General features: G+C 42.8%; 1 protein-coding gene across 3 annotated transcripts in view; it reads right to left on the bottom strand.

The window, feature by feature from the left end:
* Positions 1-24,665, bottom strand: part of PRMT8 (protein arginine methyltransferase 8) — a 102,164-nt gene that overhangs the window by 13,066 nt on the left and 64,433 nt on the right. For all 3 annotated transcript variants that reach the window (XM_074935631.1, XM_074935617.1, XM_074935623.1), the window contains 4 exons: positions 23,003-23,066; positions 12,807-12,949; positions 12,298-12,385; positions 5,103-5,218 (listed from right to left, as the gene is read on the bottom strand). In XM_074935631.1, the coding sequence (XP_074791732.1) occupies positions 5,103-5,218; positions 12,298-12,385; positions 12,807-12,949; positions 23,003-23,066 (411 nt within the window). The remainder of the gene's footprint in view (positions 1-5,102; positions 5,219-12,297; positions 12,386-12,806; positions 12,950-23,002; positions 23,067-24,665) is intronic.

Below are 24,665 nucleotides of genomic sequence, written 5' to 3'. Positions count from 1 at the left end.
AGCCCTGCCGCCGGGCTCCGGCAGCGCTTTAAAGGGCCCAGGGCTCCGGCTGCTGCGGGGAGCCCCAGGCCCTTTAAATCACTGCAGGAGCCCCGCTGCTGGGGCTCTGGCAGCGGGGCTCGGACGGGGCTTTAAAGGGCCCGGTCTCCCCGCAGCAGCAGGAGCGCCAGGCCCTTTAAAGTGCCGTCCGAGCCCCGCTGCCGGAGTCCTTTAAATCGCCAGCCTGGGGAAGCCAGTCTGGTGTGGCACAGCGTACTGGCTCTTGCCAGTACGCCGTACCAGACCGTACCGGCTTACTTTCACCTGTGGTGCTCTGTCAACCCTGCCTCCATGCCGGCCTTCCAAATAGGCTCAATAACAGGAAGTGGCTGCAATTGTAGTCTCATGCCAGCAGGGCCCTCAGCAGTGTCATTCTGCTGGGCAGGCAAGAGCCTGCAGCTCTGGCTCCTTTCCTACCTGGGGTCCTCCCTTACCAGGTCTGCAGGAGAGAAGAAGCCTGGCCAGGACAAGAGGGTGCAGCACTGGCTGATAGCAGTTTCTCCTTTAATTTCTACCTCCCCCTGCCAGACACACCCCCTTTAGTAGTACAGACAGGAGGAGTGCAGCTATGGAGGGAATTAGAGGAAAGGAAGATGGCAGGATTTTGGAAGAGGGAAAGAGAACAGGGCAGGAGGCAGTTTGGAGAAGAGAGAATGAAGTGTTTGGGGATGAGGGTGGAGAGTGAGGTGAGATTGAATGGGGGATTCATGGAGAAACTGGAATCTGGGGGAGGAAGAGAGAGGTGGTGTGGAGGAAGAGGAAGGAGACTTGAGGAGTTTGGAGGAAGGAGAGGAGTCAGAGAAGATTTCACAAAGAGGGGTCTAGAGGGGAAGGAGGAGAAACTAGGGAGTGGAGGCGCAGCATGCTGTCTGAAGATGATTACAGGATGGAAGCCAGGCAAAGGTGGTACCACAGCAAGAGAAGTGGAAGACAGCCAAAGTAGGTGCTGTGGGTCTTGTTTTTATTTTTAAGAGGAGTGGGGAGAAAGGAACTTGTGTTGGGACCCTTCTCGAGTTGTCTCCTGGTGCTGAAGGGGAATGGTTCAGTCCCTCCCACAGACTCCTTGGGGCAAAATCACTCTTGCAGCGTGGGGATATGGGCAGAAGCGCATTTGGCACGTGGCCAAACTCCCTAGGCACTTAGAGGCATTGTGCTTCCTTCAGGCTCATTGCTTCCCAGAGCCTTCTCTGGGGATGTGTGACTCCATGCAGAAAGTATTATGCCCCTGCCCTCTGAAAATCAGGTCCCCCTTTTGGACAACCCAAAAATGGACACACCACAGATCATGAGACACTTGAAAACACAAGCCAGGTTTTTTGTTACCACTGTGTACTCTCATGGTTCGGTACCCCAGTGTGTGTTTTAGGCATTAGCCCCTGCATGAGGAAGACCTGCTGAAAAGGCTGTTTATGTAGACTACGGGTTCTCAACCAGATGTCATGACCCTCAAGAGGTTGTGAACAGGTCCTGGGGGTCATGACAACCTACCTTATCTTTATGAGTAGATGGGAGATAAGCCTCAAAACTGCTGTGGGTTCCCAAAACTTTTTTATGGAGTCAGCATATGGAGAGCCACCTTCTCAGTCTGCTTGCACCCATATTTGTTCAGCCAGCCTTTTACTACAGTTTCTTAAGGGTTTTTTTAGATTTAAAATCTCATAGAATCATAGAATATTAGGGTTGGAAGAGTCCTCAGGATGTCATCTAGTCCAACCCCCTGCTCAACGCAGGACCAATCCCCAACTAATCAGACATCACACAGGAAACAGTTCGCTAAATATACCCCTATATAAAGCCCACCTTGACACCTCCTGTGTTCTCACTGAGCAGACTGTGAGTTCAACAACTACTTTAGGGCAAGAGTCTGAGACCTTTACTCACATTGAGTAGTACCTGACTTAGCTATTAGTTCCATTGATTCCAATGGCGCTATTATAGAATAAGGCACTCTTCAACGTAAGGGTGGAAAAATCAGGCCCTTAGATAGTCTAGCATGGCTCCTACTAAGCGCGTTATGCTTAGAGCCCTACCAAATTCACGGTCCATTTTGGTGATTTTTACAGTCATAGGATTTTTTAAATCATAAATGTCATAATTTCAGCTATTTAAATCTGAAATTTCACAGTGTTGTAATTGTAGGGGTCCTGACCCAAAAAGGAATGGGCAGGGGGAGTAGCAAGGTTATTGTAGGGGAGGTTGCGGTACTGCTACCCTTATTTCTGCGCTGCTGCTGCCGACGGCGCTGTCTTCAGAGGTTGGCAGCTGGAGAGCAGTGCCTGTTGGCTGGGAGCCCAGCTCTGAAGGCAGAGCCACCACCAGCAGAAGTAAGGATGGCACAGTATGGTGTTGCCACCCTTACTTCTGTGTTGCTGCCTGCAGAGCTGGGCCCTCATCAGCCGCTGCCACGCTCCAGCCACCCAGCTCTGAAGGCAGCAGCGCAGAAGTAAGGGTGGCAATACCGTGACCCAATTAAAATAACCTTGTGACCCCCCCCAACTTTCTTTTGGGTCAGGACCCACAACTTGAGAAACGCTGGTCTCCCTCCATGAAATCTGTATAGTACAGGGTAAAAGCACACGAAAGACCAGATTTCATGGGGGAGGGGGGAAGACCAGATTTCATGGTCCGTGATGTGTTTTACAGGGCCCTAGTTATGCTGTAAAATTTCCTTGGGGGACTAAAGCTTGCCCTCAGGTTATTGACACTGTTTCCCCAGGTGGGGGCACTATTCATTGATTCTAAAATCTGCTAAACCCTGCTAAATGCATGATGCCTGCTGCTCAGAAGGCATGGCCCTCATGACAGATGCAAGTGGGTGGACTCTCTCAGAGGAAGGTGTTATATAAGGAAGAAACATTTGTAATGTTAGGTGAATGCAGAATTTATTGCACCTTAAATTTAACTGCTTATTTTCAAAACATAAGACCACTCCAGAAAAGTTCACAGAAGGGGTGTTCGCTTTCTTTCTAAGGGCTTGTCTTCACTGCAGTGTTGACTCAATGTATAACTTAAGTGTTGCCCATAGCTCTACTCCTGTGTGCACACACAGATCTCTAGCTCAAACTAAGTGGTGCTTTAAACTCAAGCTAGCGGGCCTGTCTGGGGATGTGGGTTGAAGCCTGAGAGCTGCTGAAATCGAGTTAGTAATGCAGTGGGGACTCACCTTCTCTGTGCTGCTAATCCAAACACTCTGGGCAGCTAACTGGAGAGGCATTAACTTGAGTGTAGAAAATTCTAGCTAACATTGGAGTGAAAAGCCTTAGGACAGTGGGTTTGTTGCTACTTCTTACTCCCCCTCTCCAGTACTAGCTTGCATAGCACAAACTTGAATAGGAGCAAATTTAAGACCAGCAACTCAGTCTGTCTTTCTATACCCTGTTGACTTCAATGAGTTTTTGCTAAAGGTTTTAGATTTGGGCCAACAAACATGCAGCTGTCACATGATACCAAGGAAATCAAGCTATTCAACCATATGTTCTTGCACTATGTATCCATCATTTGTTTAGTTCATTTAAAGTTCATTTTAGAGTTATATTCCATCTTAACTATCGTGTGTGCAGTAGCCTATTTAACTAACTTTGTTTCCTGTGTGCTATGATTTTAAATAACTAAGGCCTGTGCTTTCTACAAAGACAGCCAGCCATCTCATGTTCAGCTGAGTGCAGATACAGCAATGCACACGCTGTGCTCCTGCATACAGCTTTTACTTTTGTTCCTTCCTGCTTTCATAATCTGAAATAATATTCAGATTTAAGTAATCTGTTTGCTCTTTGTTTATAGAAATACCCAGTACGTTGCCTCTAGCCAGCCAGAGATACAGATAACAATAGGGAAAGTAGAATTGGTTCATGCAAACCATTGTTCATGCAAATAGAATTTATTCATGCAAGTAGCCCTATTGAACTCCCTGGGACTATTCATGGGAATAAGGACTACAAGGATTAGCCCTAAAAAAGGGGAATTTGAGAACTTCTATGCCATGTGTTATACAGAAGTTCCAACTATATGATCACAGAGGTCCCTTCTAGCCTAAGGACATCTCTTCACTAGTAATGTTAAAGCTCTCCCAGCACTATAAAAAAACCCACCTCCATGAGGGGAATAGCTACCTGCGCTGGGCACGCAGCGCTGGTGCACGGTCTACACTGCCACTTTACAGTGCTGAAACTTGCAGCGCTCAGGAGGTTATTTTTTTCACACCCCTGAGCAAGAAAGTTGCAGCGCTGTAAAGTGGTAGTGTAGAAAAGGCCTTAGAATCTATGAATTATCATGGATTCTCAACCTGGGGTTGTGAACAGTCGTCAGTGGGTTGTGACCACCCTGCCCTTCACATATTGCTAAATAGGAGCTGGGTCACAGCTATATCCAAGCTAGACGGGAGAAGAGTGCTGGGAGGTTCCAGTATGAAAAAGAGTGAGAACTTGGCTACAGAAATCATGTTGACAATTTAAGGCCAAATGCAGATCTCATACACTGGGGTAAAACTGGAGTTATTCCAGCAGAGTTAATATCATCTGGTGCCTTAATCTTTTCACTGTAACTTAAATCCATTTAACACCTCTCCCCAGTGGCTTTTCATCTCAAATTTGCAATATCTGTTCACAGGGAGGAAGAACAATTAAAATGCATATCTAAATATATACAATGTCTCCATTTATCCAGTACTTGCACTGATTATCCCCTCCCCCCCAAAAAAAGATTTATATTTAATTTGTGCGAGTTTGAAGGTATGTTTGGAGATCCATTTATAGCAGCAGCCAGATGAGCACAAAATCCCACTCTCAGGTGACATCTTCCAATTTGGGTAGTACCATATGTGACCAAGGTATTAGTATTCATGTTTAGCTGAGCTGATGACACCCGACATGAGCAACATGCTTATACTGAATATTATGAAAACTAAGATTATTTTCCCTCTTAGTTTTATCACATTCCATACTGATGGTATCTGCAGCTTGTTAGCAGCCCCAAAAGATAGTGTTAAAGAAAAAATAATGCATCTCCAAAGAATGCCACAGTAAGTGTTAAGCGTTCACATTTAAGTACATTTGGAATTACCAAACCTTTATTAAACACGCATTGGTCACCACTTGCTTTGGATCTACTATGTCGACCAGGGGCTCCTTCATGGCAACATCTCTAATACAGGTCATGTCGAAGCCATACACATTCTCCCACCCTGTCAATGCAAATGGATGTGTCAAAGGTGAGAAGTAATACAAAACAAATAAATAAATCTTTTTCACTTTGCATAGCTGCTTCTGTTCCAGAATCTTAAAGCATTTCACAACCGATTAGTTAACTTTCACAGCACCCCTGTTAAATAGGTAAGTGGCATTATCTCCATTTTGCAGATAAGGCACAGGAAGATCAAGGCAAACAATTTCAAATGTGGCCTCTTGTTTTGGGTTCCCCAATAATTAAGACACCCAAGAGTCCTTGTGGCACCTTAGAGACTAACAAATTTATTTGGGCATAAGCTTTTGTGGGATATAGCCCACTTCATCAGATGCATGGAGTGAAAAATATAGTAAGCTGGTATAAATATACAGCACATGAAAAGATGGGAGTTGCCTTACCAAGTTGTCTTACCACATCTTTTCATGCTATATATTTTTACTGGTACAGACTAACATGGCTACCCCTCTGAAACCAAGATCAGTGGCACTTTTAAAGACTGAAGCATTTAAATGGGTTGCCCAAAATCACACAGCAAGTCAGCCAAATTGTTGTGAGTAGAACTCAATAATCCATTCCTGGATCCTTGTCCCTTGCTCTGACTTCTAGATAACATTTAATCTCGTAGGCCCTGATCCTGCAAAAACATGATCCTATCCTGTCAGTGGACTAGTCATGAGAGTAAAGTTATGCATATCTTTAAGTGTTTGGAGGATCAAGACCTTAATGCAAGTACATCATGACAGATTGCCTTCTAAAAAGCTTGCAAGCTGAGTTGAGCTCACTGGGTATTTGAACTGTTCTGATGACTGTACCAGTAAGTGCCTTTTATCTTGCTGAGTTTCCTTCTTTGAACAAATGATCCCCTAGGGGGAAAGTACACTGGCTCGGCTCTTATGGTTGACATTTCTTTGTGAAAAAATACAAAGAACTGTTACATTTTTGGATTTGTTTTTTTAAACCAAACTCACATTACACCCTCCTGAACCAGATGAGTCAAATTCCATTAAACCTCAATGCCCCATTAAAAGTCTAAACTGAAAGTTACAAAAGTCATGTGGGCTGCAGTATGTACTGGGTAGATGAATGGCTGGAAAAGTACTTTGAGCATTTAAAAATATTATTATGCATGAGAACAAGCAAAGTAAATGGGCAAACCATGGTAGGGAGCAGATTTGCAAAAGCTTCTCCTCTCAGAGCACAGCAGTTGAGTTCTTGGAATTCCCAGCAGGGTCAGAATTGGCAGCAATAGTAAAAGGTCAGTAAGTATGATTCTAAATTGCAACATATTTGGCAAAGATTCTTTGGTAATGGTTTCCTTTGATGGAGCTTGCCCACATTTTGGGAGGTGGGGGTGACCCTGCAAATCTTTTTTCTTTTTCCACCCTCTTGTTGTGATTTCTATCCTTACTCACCCAGTATTGGTGTGTTTTCTGAAAGCCCCAGCTCCTTGAGTCACGTTACTATAGGAGAATCTCAGCTTTCATTTTAAGTGCCAAGTTTATAGCCCTCATGGTTCCATAAAAAAAGCTGGAAAATATGAATCCTAAAGGATCACAGATCAGAAAGCAAATACTCCCATTCCCCCCAAAAATAATTATTTTTAAACCAATTTCATGATTTGGGGCGGGGGCGTGATTTCTGAGCACCTTCTGAAACACCCATCATTGCATTTCACATGTGAGAAACTCTGGTTCCCATCCCAAGAAGAACAAAGTAATGGGGAGAAATAAAAGTAAAGTGAGATACTAGGGAGGAGTTAGAGGGGAGAGAATAGTGCAGTGGGAGAAGAGATTGGGACAGAAAGGAGTAAAGAAGACAGAGCAAAAAACTGGTAGTATAAATAAGGAAGAAAGGTGATATCAGAAAAGAAAAGTGTTTTGAAGGAAAATAGGCTTGCAGGGGTGGGGGAGGGCAAGAGAACCAGACACATTTAAAAGGGATGAAAAAACATACAGACCAATAAATCAGGGGGAAACAAGGACACTGAATATGCCTGAAGAAAAGACATCAAGATATAGAAGGGAAAGTAGAAAACAGGATGGAAAGAGAGGGTAAAAAAGTAGGAGAGTGCTTTTTTGGGTGACAGGAAGCAGGTTTTGTTATTTTACATGAAGTGTCCTTCATACAGCATTTTGTAACTATGATTTTATGGGATTTTGTCTGCTTCTGCAACCAAAAAAAAAAAAAATCTGAAAATATTCCTGGCTTTTGACAAAGAGGAGATGACAATTCACTTTTGATGTTATAGATCAGTAGTTCTCAACCAGGGGTATGCGTACGATGACCAGGTGTCCGGTTTTTGACCGGAACACCCAGTTGACAAGGGATCCTGGTGGCTCCAGTCAGCACCACTGACTGGGCTCTTGACTGTCCAGTTGGCAGCACTGCGTGGTGGGGCTGGCAGGCTCCCTGCTAGCCTCCGCGTCACGCGGCTCCCGGGAAGCAGCCGGCATGTCCGGCTCCTATGCTTAGGGGCGGCCGGGGGGGGGTCTGCTTACTGCCCTGCCCGCAGGCGCAGCTCCCATTAGCAGGGTCAGGGCAGGGGCCAAACTTGCGCGACTCATGAACGCTCAGCAGGTGGCTTTGAGGGGTCATGGCACGTGCCTCTCCCACTGCTACCGGCCCACTTCTCCTCGTGCTTCTCCTGTGGCTGGGCTCAAGTTGCGGCGCGTGCCCTGTAGAGAACCATGATCGGTCACCCCATCGCCGGCACTTAGGAGTTCGAGGTATGTATCCCTGTCTCTGAGTGCTGGGAATGGGGCTGCTGGAGGGGAGGGGAGGAGAATGAGACAAACCCAGCGCCTGGCCCAGCCACCTTGGGGAATTGGGGAGAGGCCCGGCCCAGCACTGCCTCCGCCCCGGCAGCACCGCCCCCCATCCCCCCAGCCTGGGACAGTCCTCCTGAGTCCACCACTGGCCCCAGCAGCCCCAGACTCTGGGCAACTCCTCCCCACCAAGCCCTGCACCCCCTCCCCCTCACTGCATCCCTCCCTGTCCAAACCCGCACCCCCCTCCCTGCATCTCTCCCCCATCCCATCCCGCCCTGCCCTCCACCCCTACCCATCCCATCCCTGTACCCCTTAGAGTGCTCTCCCACCCATCTCTCCACCTCCCAGAGCTGCCCACCATGTCCCTCACCCCCTACAGCCCTGCACCTCATTCACCTGCATACTCTGCTGCATTCCCATTATGTCCCTATATACCCCTATGACCCTCACAGCCTCATGTACCTGTAACCTTACGTCTCCCCTGCATCCCCATTCACCCCCCATGCCCCACCATACCCCTTCCTCTCTCCTTCACTGCTCACTCTCACCCCCACCCTACTCTCGTCCTTGGTCTCTTTCCCTTCCCATCCTCTCTCCTCCACCACCACCCCAACATCTTTTCCCCTCCAGCCCACCCTCCTCCCTTCCCAGCTGAGTGATTTAGGCAGCCCCTGGAAGAGGGGAGTCCTCCCGGGTAACATCATAATCAGAGAGAGAAAATAAAAAGGCAATAAAACTAGACAGTAAAACTCAGCCAGCAGCCCGGGGCCCAGGCAGAGCAAAGCCTTCTCAGTGCCAGGCGGCCAGCCTCCGGCCCCTTTGCTCTGGGGCTCAACCTTCATGCCGGCAGCATTGCAGCCCCCTGGGCAAGGGGCCCGCAAGCATGGGAAGTCTCCTACAGTTAAGGTGACCAACTGACAGTAGGAGGGGGGATGGAGTGAACTGGGGGCAGGGCCTCGGGAAGGGGCAGGGCTGGGGGCGGGGCAAGGGTGTTTGGTTTTCTGGAATTAGAAAGTTGGCAACCCTAGATATGCATACCCTGTGGGTACACAGAGGTCTTCTGGGGGGTACATCAACTCATCTAGCTATTTGCCTAATTGTACAACAGGCTACATAAAGAGCACTAGCAAAGTCAGTACAAACTAAAATTTCATACAGACAATGACTTGTTCATACTGCTCTATTTGCTATACACTGAAATGTAAGTACAATGTTTATATTCCAATTAATTTATTTTATAATTATATGGTAAAAATGAGAAAGGAAACAATTTTTCAATAATAGTGTGCTGTGACACTTTTGTATTTTTATGTCTGATTTTGTAAGCAAGTAGTTTTTAAGTGAGGTGAAACTTGGGGTATGCAAAACAAATCAGACTCCTGAAAGGGGTACAGTAGTCTGGAAAGATTGAGAGCCACTGCTATAGATGACCCTTGTAATGGGCCCAATCCTGAATCCTATTTGTGGTGCTAATGACTCCCATTGAGCTCAGTGGGAGTTACTTGTATCCTTTGATGGAAGACAAGGCCCCCCCAAGACTGCACTTAAGTCAGAAAAATCAAGACACTTCTTTTTGGGGGGGGAGGAGGGGGGAATTGTCAAGTTGTTAGACTGGGATGAAGCCGATAAGGAGGAATTGTGTGTGTGCATCTGACTGGTGATTGAGCCCACTGGTTCTCTTCCAAGATCCTATATACCACATGGCCCTAATGAGTAGAGCTGGTTGGAAATTTTCCAGTGAAACTTCTTTTTGCCAGAAAAGGTCTTTGCAGCCAAAACAAAAATTTCTATGAAAATTTTTTAGTAAATGTTCATGCAGTTTTTTTAAAACCTTATTGAAAACTTTTGTTTTGGTGGGGGGGCAACTCACTCTTGCTTGTTTAATTTGCTACCCTGTTTTTTCAAGTAAAATTATGGTTTTCCCCATCAAAATGAAATGAAAAATTATGTTTAGAAACTTTTTCCATAAATACATTTTGGACAAATAAAATTCATTTTTCAAAAATGTGAAATATATATTTTTGACCAACTGTACCAATAAGCTTTCACAGTTACAGTGGTGGCCACTTGTGAAGATTTCAAGTTCCCTTGCAAACTGTTAACGTTATAGCTGTACTCACTATGCTGAGAATAGGGAAATATACTTGCTTTCCACAACAAACGCTCTGTATAACTTTTCATGAGTGATGTACCCAGCTAGTTGGATGCTAATATCTAAACTGTATTGTTAAATCTATTCACCTTAGAATCATAGAATATCAGGGTTGGAAGGAACCTCAGGAGATCATCTAGTCCAACCCCCTGCTCAAAGCAGGACCAATCCCCCACTAAATCATCCCAGCCAGGGCTTTGTCACGCCTGACCTTGAAAACCTCTAAGGAAGGAGATTCAACCACCTCCCTAGGTAACCCATTCCAGTGCTTCACAACCCTCCTAGTGAAAAAGTTTTTCCTAATATCCAACCTAAACCTCCCCAACTGCAACTTGAGACCATTACTCCTTGTTCTATCATCTGGTACCACTGAAAACAGTCTAGATCCATCCTCTTTGGAACCCCCCTTCAGGTAGTTGAAAGCAGCTATCAAATCCCCCCTCATTCTTCTCTTCTGCAGACTAAACAGTCCCAGTTCCCTCAGCCTCTCCTAATAAGTCACGTGCTCCAGCCCCCTAATCATTTTTGCTGCCCTCCGCTGGACTCTTTCCAATTTTTCCACATCCTTCTTGTAGCGTGGGGCCCAAAACTGGACACAGTACTCCAGATGAGGCCTCACCAATGTCGAATAGAGGGGAATGATCATGTCACTCGATCTGCTGGCAATGCCCCTACTTATACAGCCCAAAATGCCGTTAGCCTTCTTGGCAACAAGGGCAGCTGAGTGAAATTAAGGGCCACCTTAATTTGGGTTATTGCTGATTATGCACTGTATGTATCTTTTGACTTTTAAAAACAAACTTTGTATTTATGGATGATCTAAGCACTATACCCAGATGTACAGACACTCTTTTCTTAACCTGTGTATTATATAATTTTTTAACATGAGCTTTAATAAAAATTTTAAATTTCACCTGAGTGTTGCCTCTAGGCTACCACAACACTGCATACTTCTAGGCAGTCAAATGTGTAGATTTTTATGGTAATTGCTCTAGATAGCACAATGGAGTGATGCAGTTTTTAAAAAAATCCCAAACTCTAAAATCCAGAAAGTTCATATTTAGGGAAGATTACAGGTGGTTGGGGTTTTTTTGGAGGTGGGGGAACAATCAGACATTCAACCTACAACGTTGCTATTCATGTTTTTCCCTGCCTCTTAATACAGTGTTCGATACTAATGAATTTTTCGTTGTGTTCATCTGGATATTGTATTTGTGACCTAGTGCCCACACTCCATTAACTTTCTCAGCAGCTTCTCTTATAGCAAGACTTTGCCAGAGGGGAGCTTGCAGCAGTGTGGCAGGATTGCTGCTCTCCTCGGGTGCAAATAAACACTGGATGATGTAAAACAAATACAGGACGAAGAATGACACCCCACCACCACCACCTTCCTACTGCAAAAAATAGATTGAAATTCAAGGAGTGAGAGCTATGGGCTTGATAGAATGTGACAATGAAATCAGGGAGTGTTGTTATATAAACAGAAGGAGCTTGTTTCTCATCTCACTGACGCAAGTCTAATTCAAGAGCAATTCAATTTAGTTCAATTGGCCTGATTCTGATCTCACACCTGGTTTACACTGGTGTCATTCCATTGACTTCAGTGCAGTTTCTCTTGATCTATGTCAGTTTAAGGGAGACCAGAATCAGGCTACAATAAAGATGTGCTTATGCAAAATGCTAATATCAGCAGGGGCAGTATGTATTTTCACAGCCACGGAGGCTGATAAAACACCTAGCAAGCAATAGCTGTAACTTTTGGCCGTATGCTCATCTGGTGTAAATCAGCCTAACTCCACTGAAGTCAACAGAGCTATGTTGATTTACACACCTGAAGATCCAGCCTATTAAAACAAATAGTCATTCTTAAAATGGCGGTGCATTTTCTCATTATTTCATGCAGTTTGCAAATAACACACCAAGTGTAAGAAAGCCACCTGAGGGTTTTGTCTTATCTAACCTCACACTAGTGTAAATCAGGAGTAACTCCAGTGAAGTCACACTGGTGTAAAATTAAGATAAAGTGAGAGGAGAATCATGTCCAATGTATCTATTTTAAATAGTCCAAAAGGCTACTCTATAACAATGTGAATGGGGAAATAAAAATATTTTCATGGAGTTGATCGCACAGGAGGAATGTATTAGACTTGTACTTACAGTGAATTTTGAAGTCCTTGTACTGTCTGTCTTCAATTGCTACCACGTACAAAGCAGCCCGGTCTGGAAACATAAGCCCTCCAGGTTTCTGTTGATGAATTGTGGGGAAATGGATCTCGTAATCTATTCACCTGACAAAGACATCACATTTTGAACTGCACATACAAAAACCAGACAAGCACCCCCCGCATGCCTTTATTGTTCTCCTTCAGATTTTCACATCGGCTTTTAATATCTCAGAGATTCTTGCACCCTGGGGCAATGTTGTTAGATAAATAGAGTCGATTGGAATTGTACCAGCTGTCACTCAAAAGCAAAGCTTACCTTTAAAATTAAAGGTTTCCCCGTTTACTGAGCTCCCCATGCTAATCTTTCTAATAAAGCCTAAGAAAGGGCACTTGAACGTAACTGTGTCTTTTTGATGCTGGTGGTAGTAGGAGAGGAGGGCTTGCAACTGGAAAATAAATGACCAGACCTCCAGCAAGGAGTATGACATGCAGAGCACCTACCAGCCACTTGTCTCGTGCAAAGATGACTGTGTTTAGCATTGACTCATAGAAAAGACAGTAACCCATCCATTCACTGATGATGATGTCTACTTTATCCTCAGGCAGTTCAACTTCTTCCACTTTACCTTTAAATATTGTGATTACTGAAAAAAGAATCCAAAAGAAATATGTTTCACATAATAAAAGCCTGATTAAAAGTAACTCACTGGTGAATGTCATTCTACCCTTGCTTTTCATTTTGATTTAAATATATGGACCTGATTCTCCTCTCTCTGCAGTGCAGATCAGGAGTGACTCCACTCAAGTTCATGAAGTTACACGAATAAGAAATAAACCAGTATACGGGAGAAGTGGGTCAGGCCCATGCAGTATACAATAAACAGAGAATCATTAGGGTATGTCTACAGTGCACACTCCTTTCGTCAGCATGTAGAGTGCATACACTACGTCCTGTGTCCTTCCCCGCTCCCCCGCTAGCATGGGTATAATTACCAGTGCAGATGGTGTGAGGTGCTGCTTAGGCAAGTAGAGTAAAGACATGCCAGACCCTTAGTGTATGCATCCTACATGGGGCTTTCTACATGCCCAAGCAGTGCCTTTCCTTGGTTTTAGCCATGTAGTGTCCAGCTGCCTCCCTGCTGCTGGAGCCTGCTTTCCCCCACAACAAGGAGCTGCTGAAGTCTTTCCTTGCACAGGAAGCTACACACCGTAGTGTGGATACAGCCTGCTTTTCACTATGGCGTGTAGCCACACGTACGGGGTGCGGTGTAGATATACCCTTAGTAGCAATGTAAAGGGACGCTGTCAAGATAAACAACATATATTTCAAAAAACATTCCTTACCTGTTACAATATCTTCGATTACCAGCCCTTTGGAAGCTGGCATATGTCTACGTCTTCAGTAGTGGGATGTAAAGAATTCATCCAAAACCCTGAATACACCCAACCTCAGGCTGTGTTTGGTTTCTAGTACTATTTGGCAACTCATCAGCCCAAGTCCATCAACATTCATGGAGCTGGGAGCTGTCTGATCTCACATGGTTTTGCCATGTGTTTATCTTCGTTGACTTCAATGGAGTTACTCCTGATTTACATTGGTGCATGTAAATGAGATCTACATTGAGCATGTTGCATTTACACAATTCTAGACCCATCCCCACTACCCTGCCCTCTCTCTCACAAGCACATTCCCTTGCCCCAACCTCAGTCTGTCCCTAGCTGCCTTTTTCCAGACCCATACCCAGCTCTGTCATAAGGGTTTCTGGAAGCACAAGATGTCTTCCACCCCCATCTTCCATCTTTGAAAATGCTAATATGTCCCTCACTGCCACTCCCAAATTCATCAAGGTCTTCAAGCTAGTAGGCAAGAAATGATTCAAACCTCCATCTCCACAAAGCAGCAGAAATGGGCAAACAATCCCACTCCTGGTATAGCAATTGTTACACTAAACTTGGGATTATAGACAGACACCTCAAACATCTTACTACAATAGCTAGAGAACTGTCTTGGATTCCATGCAGCTATGTGCTAGGGATTATGGGGTAACTCAGCTAGTATAAAAACGTTAGGAAATTCAAGCCATTTAATAAGATGTTTCCTCACTTCTCAGCCCCAGGATCCTAAGGGTTAAACTGGAAAATATTTCTATGAGACAATTCTAATTTACTTTTTGCTTTTTATGTTGTTTTTAATTTCTTTGCTTGTCACCTTACCTTGAACAGTGAAATTTTGACTTGTTAGTTTCACTTCCTGGTCCTCATAAACAAGAACAACCTGTTGCATTTGGATTTATAATGTTGCAGGAGAATGTTTAAATTTCAATTAAAGTATTTTCATTGACAAATTTTTGTAATTTCAAATGAAATGTAGTCCATTTTATCCTGGGCTCATGTAATTTTGAGCTATTTTCACAAACATCTTTCTTTCTATGTGCTGATGCACCATTGTGCATAGGGCAAAGGATAGAGAGCAAGGACAATATTCAGCCTTACGTACAAAATAATGACTGAAGTTTTCACAGCAATTTTAGGAACTGGAAATTCTTCAGATCACATCTAACCTGATTTCTTTATGAATGGTGTATACTTTTCCAGAATTGGTTATTATCCCTCTATTTTGGACCCACTTTCTCTATCCTGACCTCCATTTCCTTCTTTTACCTTCCCTAACAGATGTTTTTCAGATTTAAAGTTCAAGAAAACATAGGGGAAAAGACTCTTGTATTGAAGATTACTTAAAGTTCAGCTGGAATTAATTGAGCTGATTCTACTTCTTTAACGACATCTTTTGTGTTGCATCTCTCATTTCTGTTCTTTATGCCTGCAGAAATTAGTTCAGGGAAGAAAAGGATCTTCTGGTTTTTTTACACAAATTATTTCTTATATCTAGCAACTTCCAGGAAGAACCTATTTGTGATTTCTGATGCCAACAAAAGAAATGATAAAAATCCATCTAGGTTTCAGTCACTGAAGTGTAATTTTATTTTTAAACACAGACTAGCAACCCCTTTTCATTCTGGCCTTGTCTACGCTATGGTGGACAACCATAGATAGTATAGGCAGGGGGTTAAGTTGAACAATTTACAGGGGAAAAAAGGTTCCACAAATGAGATGGGAATTAATCCTGACATCCTAATGACTCTCGTACTGAGACAACATATCTGATTTTTCTGTCATTCAAGCCGTGTTTCTGGAATAATAATGCTTTCAATTACATATTCAATCTGTGCAGCCATCCCTGAGATAAGTATATTTTGTAGCTTCAATTCTTTTTGTAGCATGCATTGTTCCTCTCTGTCTATCCTTATATCCATGACTGGTAGACATTATTAGCTCTTGCTTTCCTGGTAAGTTGAGAAGGGGTGTGAAGTATCAAGGAAGAAGATTTATTAATACATGCCATCTTCTTCATCATGGCTGGGCTCTCCACAGGCTGAAGAGTGAGTTATTGAGTCCATTGAAAAAATGGAAAGCCCCAGGACAAAGAATTCTGTTTTCTTGAACTTTGATGTAATTTTTGGCTTATTTGTGTTCTTAATTCCCAACTCCAGGGGTCAGCACAAAGGGCTTTTTCCTAAGATTTTGATACCTTATTATTCCAATTAATGCTTCAGTTTTTAAAACGGGTTGTTCGAAGCATGGGTTAGAAATCAGCAGCTGGGAGGCAGATTAAGCAGGGTAGATGGTCAGGAAAGTCTAGACGGAAGGGCAAGCCAGACCACAGAACAGAGGAAGGTGCTAGAGAGCAGATGTCCAGAGAGAGAGGAGGAGGCAACTGGCAGTGAGTGAGGGCTTAGGTGAGTTTCAGGGAGTTGCAAGAGGTCAGGCAGCTAGGAAAGGGTTGGGTCTCATGCCAGTGGGAAAGCAAAGGATCAGCAGGTCTTTATTGTATGATTATTTAATGTCCTATTTACATCTCCAGCAAGTGTTGTGCCATAACGTTCTTTTTAACAATTGCAGGTTTAACTTCTCTCACTACACAAGGTGGGAGCCTCCCTGCTTTGTTTATTTATGTCCACGGGAAACACTGCAAGTTACAAAACCTCTTTGTTTCTTAAGCCTCGTCTTCAGTGACGGAAAGGTTAAGGATGTTACAGCGAAAAGTTCTCAGCTTACTTAAAAACGCTGAGCTTTGTTAACTCTCTTTCTCCCACCAAAGAGAAATACAGACCAACGTGGATGAAAAAAGAAGATATGAAAAAGGAAAAGAGGGTACTCCCTCTTTTAGTGAGGTAGCAGGTAGGTAAGAAAATATACTGTAAATGGTAAAGCAGGGCCCCTTGAATGGGACTTAGTTAGAATTGGTCAAAAATGTGCAAGCACAAGTTTTTTTCATCTCCAGATGAGCTTTTTAAAAAAAAACCAGCCCACGCATCCTGTTGACTTTTTATGATTCTTGCTTTTTGCAACATTTTTCATGTCATTTTAATTGAAATAATTGAAAAATCATCAAACATTGTTGACATGATCATTAGAGTATTTTGTTTACTCAGAATCTATTTTTCAGTCAATGAAAAAATGTCTCATTCGTTTTGTTTTCTATAAACGATGGATTAACAAAATCCATGACAATTTTTTAAAAATTGCTCCATTTCAAACCCGGAAGAAAGAAAACAACGTCAACATTTGACTGGCCCATTTGTGGTCAGGTTAGAAAGGCTTGATTGGGGTTGCAGTTCCATTGTTAGACAAAGTTTTCTATCCCAGAAAAATGAGCAGGCAAAATGAAATCTTGGACCTGCTAAGGTATGTAGGTAAAATCTGGGTTGATATCCTGGCCCCATGGAAATGAACTGGAGTTTTGCCATTAACTTCAGTGGAGCCAGGATTTCACTCTTAACGATCAGTAGTTTGGACACCCATAAGGCTGGAATGGAAAATAAAGAAAAGAACAGACACAAAACAAACGCAAAGACAAGCAAAGCACCTTCTGAGTTCATCTTGGAGAATTATAATTCTCCATTCTTGGAAAATCACTAGCCTGTTCACAGCCCTCCTTTCAGAATTTTCCAATAGCTCTTAGTGCAACATCAAGGAAACTTGAACAAACTCAAAACAAATCAGAGCCTAGTTTTCAAAACAAAGTTCAGACAAGTTCCCAGCATTCAATGGGTAGTTCTTAGCATGACTCTGGTTAAATGATTTAATTGTTAAGGCAACAATCCATAGTGCATAGCCTTTAAACCAATAAAATCTCTCTCTTGGAAGTAGGACCAGAGGTAATTGTTAAGGAGTAGGAGAGAGGAACTAGGAACATGCATCCTTAAGCTTAAATGACCAGATGAATCCATACCACCATCTCTTACAGACATACAGCCTGATTGTGATCTCACATCAGTTTTGCAGTGGTACAGTTCCTTTGGCTTCAGTGGATCTACTCCACATGTGCATTGTTGGGACTGCAGTAACTTTCAAAGTATTATTCCATCTTCACACTGAGGAGAATCAGGTCCATTTTCTTTAAAAATCCTGGACAGCTCACTCAGCAGAGAGACGTAATTTTATCTCCGCGGAACACAAACATAAAAGTCTGCACAAACACCTGCCCTGCTTTCCAAAATCATCTGCTTCTTGACAGACTCTTTCACAACACATTGGCACCTTACTCAGAATTTGCTAGCAGTTTTGGACTTGGCTGCCTTTCCTCAGCTATCTACAGTGGCTGTTTTGAAAAACATTCCTGACAGGTGTTTTGTCAGCAGCACATTAGTTTCAAGGAGCTGAGAAGGTTACTAAGTTTGGAGTGGCTGAAGACCTAACTTGCAGACTGCAGGGAGGACACACAGTGAAGCTTGTTAAATTGCTGGCAAGTCACTGAAGGGGGGGCGAAATCACATCACCTGGATCAACAAAGAATAATAATATACCAGATCATCCCCTCCTGCAGTAAAATTCTGTGAAGGGGGGAAGAAATTCCAGTCCGGGGATGAGGTAGGTCCATCTGAACAAAGACCCAGACCCTGTGTCTCCACGCCAATGTGAATAAAGAGTAGTATCAGTGAGATCCATTAATTTACATTAGTGGAAAACCAATGAGTTCAAAATGAGGGCCAACATTTATAAACAGAGCTTGATTCTTCCGCTTACACTAAGCGGGGAAGAAGACTGCGTTGTAGCAAGGAAAGCAATTAACAGGAGCATTTAAAATAAAGCAGAGTCCCTTCTTTATCTTACATTCTCTTCCCGTTACAACCGCTCCTCAACACACACAGACTCACACACTTATTCTACCCCTTTAGAGTTGTAGTGCAAAATGAATGCAAAATCAATGCAAGTGACACTGCTTTACCACTTGCAGAGTATTTTCTTACCTACCTTTACAACGTGCAACTTGCACCATGTAAGTCATACCCCATAGCAGCAAAAGTGCAAGGATCATGTTTTGCTGCTACAAGGCATTTAAGGTTCAGTTATCTGAGTTTTAACATAAGGAATGTACGTGGATCATACCTAGTTAAGGGCACAGTTATATAGTCACTGAATGATTCTGACATCATGTATGCATGGTCCCTCCACTTTCATCTGTATGGGCCACTGCATTTGGCCCACAGACTTCCTTGGGAACAGCACTCACATCAGCTCTGAATATGGCCCACTATTTGCAATGTATACTCATTTACTTTGGTAGCAAGTTCTCTGTCATTTTTTCCATAAGCACAGGCTGAACTCTAAATCTTATGAAATAATTAGGAAACTCTCGTTTGAAAAAGGATCAAACAACCCTTGACTCATGTTAAAAATGTTTCAAAAGGGTTTTGATTATGCAGAAATACATATTAGGTGTATATTCTATTTGCCTTCATTTAAGTTACATCCCACCTAAGCTTTCAATTTAATAGACCTGCCTCCAAGTACACTGAGTTATACAAACCAGATTGGAACAACCTACGCATTCTTTCCCACTGCCGCTTCTAATTCAAAGGTGTACTCCTCTCTAAATACGCTCTCGCTTTCTTTTTTAACCAAGAATGGAAGTAGAGGGGGTGAGGTGAATCACCGAAGCTAATTGAATTCACAGCACCACTTGGATTAAGTAACCCATTTGGTTTGAATAAACCTAACTTTACAGCAAAATCCAGCCTTGATCTGTTTATTTTGTTATCATAATAGCAGGTATGCATAAAGTAATGTAAGTGCTTCATTTTACTTCTGTGGAAGGACACAAGTAGGCTCTGATTCTCCTCTGACTTTCACAGATGAAAATCAGGAGTAACTTATTAAAGTCAATGTAATTGCACCATGATAATATTGGTGTAAATGAGAGCATATATTTTATTTACAGTAATGCTAGAGGTGATCTAGATCTGGTTGCATTATTTGTTACAAATAATTAGCTCCCTTTGTAATTAGCAAATTATTCACAAATGAGTCCTGACTTTCTCCAGAAATATTCATTATTTCTAAGTTTTCTTCCAAATAGTTTGGACAAATAATTTTTCAAACTATGGGTTGTTTGCAAACTGTTCCCTTTGCTACAATACACCCTTTGTGTTTTGTGATAGTTACTGAAGTGAGATGGCACTGGGTCTGTTCCCTGACTGGACAATTGAAATGTTTGACACAGGAGAATAAAAAAATGTAGTGATTAGATATGAATGCACTTTCCAATATTAATTTTTAGACAAATCATTATCTGTGCTAAAATGTGTAAAACTTTTAGGATTCACAGAAACTTTCCTGAACACCTAGCACTAGTACAAATACTTCTGCATACCAAATAATAGAAACTCATTAATCTTAGCAAACAGAACTCAATGTTTTTATTCACAAAAATAATCAGAAATCATGGTGGGTGGGAGATTACTGTTTGACCAGCATTAAGTTGAACTATGTGATATTAAAGCTGTGTTAGATGATTTGGAAAACTTGGCATTGGAAAACTAGATTCTGAAATATGAGTTTGCCTCAATTTTTTTATGTGGATGCATCATTCTGGGTAACAATGGAGCCAACACAAGCTTAATGTCCCACTTAAACTCTATTTTAAAATTTAAATGAAGCACAGAGGTGAATTTCATCCTTCCATAATATGATTGCTACAACACTCAGGTACCCTACTTCTATCACATGTCAAAACAGTCCTGATGATTCCTTTGGGGTGAATTTTAGCACTGTTGACAGCTGCCAGAATGACAGGCCTAGAAACTGAATATTTTTATATATACATGTATGCATACACACACACACACAACCTGGGCCGCAAAACTTCGCTAATGTAAAACACTTTAAAAGGCATAGTGTGGGGGAAGTTTGCACTGCCACTAGCTGTGTTGTACCTAGTTTTTGGTAAACAGCTGTCAGTTCAGCTTCTTTCACTGGTTCTAGTCTAAATTAACTTTAAAGGATTTTTTTAAATTTAAAGCTTCTATGAGTTTTAGGAGAGGAGAACGGGATCCTTGGAGTCATTTATACCAGTGTAATGTGGAGATATTCCATTAATTTCATTGGAGTGACTCCAGATTTACACTGGTGTAACCGAGAGCAGACTATGGCCTTTGGACTCTCTAGAGAATGGTGTGTCCTCATAAACAAAGAGGGTTTTATTTTGGGTTTTACACTGGTGTGAACTAATTGATGTCAGTGGTGTTACTCCTATGATTTCCACCTATGTTAGTGACAGCACGATTAGGCCAAAATTGTTCATTATGGAGGATCATAGATTCAGAGAGGTTAGGGATGGATCTATCTGAAAAAAAGGTAATTTGCTCAGTCGTTGAACCCCACAGAGAAGGCTTGTAGGAGTCCTGTTTCATTATCAGATTTCTGTACATAACACTAGAAGTAGCTCTGAATCAATATCCCAGACCTCAGAGCTGAACACCTCCCAAGCATCAAGTGTGTTTGAAATTGGAACTAAGTTCTAGATTAGAATTTTTCAGATAGCCCCCATCTTTATATAAGAACATAAGAACGGCCATACTGGGTCAGACCAAAGGTCCATCTAGCCCAATATCCTGTCTTCCAACAGTAGCCAATGCTAGGTGCCCCAGAGGGAATGAACAGAACAGGTAATCCTCAAGTGATCCATCCCCTCTTGCCCATTCCCAGCTTCTAGCAAACAGAGGCTAGGGACACCGTCCCTGCCCATCCTCCATGAACCTATCCTCCATGAACTTACCTAATTCTTTTTTGAACCCTGTTATAATCTTGGCCTTCACAACATCCTCTGGCAAGGAGGTCCACAGGTTGACTGTGCATTGTGTGAAAAAATACTTCCTTTTGTTTGTTTTAAACCTGCTGCCTATTAATTTCTGCCTATTAATTTCATTTGGTGACCCCTCTAATAAGTTGAACAACCTCTCCCCCCAACCCCCCCGAATCTAAACACCCATGAACATGTTGAAATCTGTATCCAAATTTTTGCACCTTGAGTCTTCATGCTCGAGAAGAAACTGGATTCAGCTACTGGACACAGACAGACCTTGTGGTTCTTCTCTCTAGTTCTGTAGCTCCCAGACTGTCCAGTTTAGTTTCACCACTCACAGCTCCCTAAATGTCAGTATAGATTAAGCAGTCATGGACGGTATAGCCGACTACATGGCAGAAACCACTGCAGCTGCTTTTAACATTTAAAAAATAGCCTTGCAAATCTTTCTCTGGCAAAACTATAGTTCAAGTCAATGAGAGTTTTACTGGAGAGAAGACCGGTTGGCAGAGAAGAGAGTGTACTGCCAACAGGGTAAGTCTTCACTGGAGAGTTAGCCTGGGATCTAACATGGGTGTTTACCCTAACCCCCTGTCGTCCACACAGAACCTCTTACTCATGCTTGAGAGTGCTTTAAACCAAGGTTAGCATATGCTGCTGGGCTTAAGCCCAGCATGGGCTTGAGCTTGTGTTTCTCCTCAGCCCAGGCTGGCAACCCATCTACTTTGCAGTGAGGACACAGGCTAATCAAATCCTCCATTGCATTCCCACAATTCCACCTCAGCCATGTTTTCTTGCTCTCGACCTCCTCACGTCTTCTGCACTGGAAGTCACCTACACTAGCTCGGCATTTAAACCCCAAGTTGCCTGTTACAGTTCTGCTGTGGTTCCCTAGATTTGAATAGACATGCCATGTGAGAAATCGTCCCCCCAGAGTGCTGTCTGTTGGCAACAGCACAGCTTAGTACGGGGCTGAGAGCCACAGAATGTCCTGCCAAAAGTCTACCCCAGCACAGGAGCACTTAGTACAGCACCAGTGTGGATTCAGCTACATGGGTCTGGCACACGGTAGGGGTCTGCACTAGGGAACCTTCTACCAGGGCTAGCCTAGCCATGGCTCACTCTGTAATGAAGACATACCTTCCATGAGAGGCCTCTTGATTCTTGAACTTGTCCCCAACTCCAGTTTGAAAAAGCCTCTGTAAGGTCACCTATTTGCTGTGGATTGAGGGAATCACTGAAGGTAGCATCTGGGGTCTATTTTGCTACATTGAATTACCAGCTAGTTAGGTTCATTTACTTTCATTGCATATAAGCACTCATGTACTCCTGGGTGATTATACCAGCGTGGATAGTGATTCTCAGTAATTGTCCAGGTGCCTAGAGCTGTAAATAGGTATCTTTTGTTTTCTATTTATATCGAAATACATCAATCATCAGCTGTATGTACCAAACCATCAATTACATGTAAACTACACAACAGAAATCAATCAGAGTGTGCAGGCCCCAATCTGCCACCATTTTTCACAGAAACTATTCTTAGATGTCTTACTGTTGTCCAAGTGGTTCGCCTTGATAATTTTTTCCGAGTAGTCAGATATACTGGAGCATTCAATCTAAAGAACAACAGGACAAAGGAGAGCTTTGTGTTAAAGACTTCAGACATACTGAACAGAAATAAAATCTATTGAACACAGCAGAATCTGTACAAAACATGCAACCATAGACAGCAGATAAATCAAAGCTTTATCTGCAGTCCCACCATGGAGAGGGTGATATCTTAGCATGAAAACTGTGAAGTGTGTGTATTATATGTGAAACTTTCTCTAAACCCATGTGAAAATATGAAAGAAAGAGGTCATATGTAATAGACTGCACAGCACACATAATAATACCTGAATTTATCCCAATTACTTCAGAATCTGTTGGAAAATCTTTACTTTCCTCCACCAGCACCACCACCCCAAAAAAGCCAATCATTAAAGAACTCAAGAGGATGAATAGCGTGTTGCAAAATTTCCAAACGCAGTTGAAAAAATATGCTTCCAAACTGTTCAAGTTGTGTCTACATCCAAACCATTTCAGTACTTGTCTGTTTGGAAAAGCAATTATTCATCAGTTCCATGACTTACCTACTTTGATAACAATATGTTCCTTTGAAAGGGAATTCCAAAATTCACATATATGAAATTACTGATATATTTTATGTACTTTTAAAACAACCTTCAGAATTCGTATGCCTCCAGGACCTTCTTCTAGCGCTCTTTGTGTCCTATATCAAATGCTGTGCTGCTTCCCATATCTCTTTTGGAGACTCACAATCAGATTCTGCTCTCACATGGGTTTTACATCCATGTGACTCTACTGGGCCCGATTATCCTCTCATTAACATCTGTGTATTTCAGCATAAAACTGGAGACTCAGAGTCATTGACTTCAGCAGAGTTACTTCTGTAATGTAAAGGAGGTCTAAACTAGTCCTTCAGTTATTCCTTCCTGGCTTAAAAATGTACAGACTACATCTTCGATAGCACCTGATCTACTCTGGACACACCTGAAGAGATGTGGGGCATAAGTGGCTTTCCATCTTTTTTTCTATTCTCCATAGTGGCTTTCCGTCATCTCTCAACCCCATTTCCCAATCCTGGCAGCCAGGAGCCAGTTAGGCCCTTGGCACGAGTTACCACAACCACAGAGGTGGTTTCCACTTATCTAGGATCAGTGGAGCACAGCACACTTTGGTCACATCCCCTGCAGCCCACCAATATGCCCCTATGCTGTAGGAGTGGAGGCTGGCTTTAAACTATCCCAGCATGCACCTATGCAAAGGGAATGCCCAGCTGTCCCCTTGTGCTACCTGATCAGCACAAAGAAGTTGGAAGTAGGAATTGGTTTTTACAAATCACACTGTCTTCCTTCCATATTGGAATGATGCTGAATCAGATCTAGGAGGCCAAGTAGAGCAGGTATTTAAAAAAAAAAAAAAAAAAAAGTCTGGCAGATGTGAGTAGGTGGAGTGCCTTATTTAGTAGCTGCTCTCTATCCTAACCTGGAAAATGTACTACAATTCTCAAATTTTGTCAACAAATGTTCACATGTTGATATTCTGGCAATAAATGTCCTTCCGTATTTATGAAAATATCATGACCCACCTACACCCTCCGTCAACTCTGTGATGTGTCTGGGACAAATCCTGAACTCTGCTTTGTACTGAAA

This window comes from Natator depressus, chromosome 1 (assembly GCF_965152275.1).
Source record: "Natator depressus isolate rNatDep1 chromosome 1, rNatDep2.hap1, whole genome shotgun sequence".
In the NCBI taxonomy this organism is placed as follows: domain Eukaryota; kingdom Metazoa; phylum Chordata; order Testudines; family Cheloniidae; genus Natator; species Natator depressus.
This window is presented reverse-complemented; position numbering and strand designations above follow the sequence as displayed.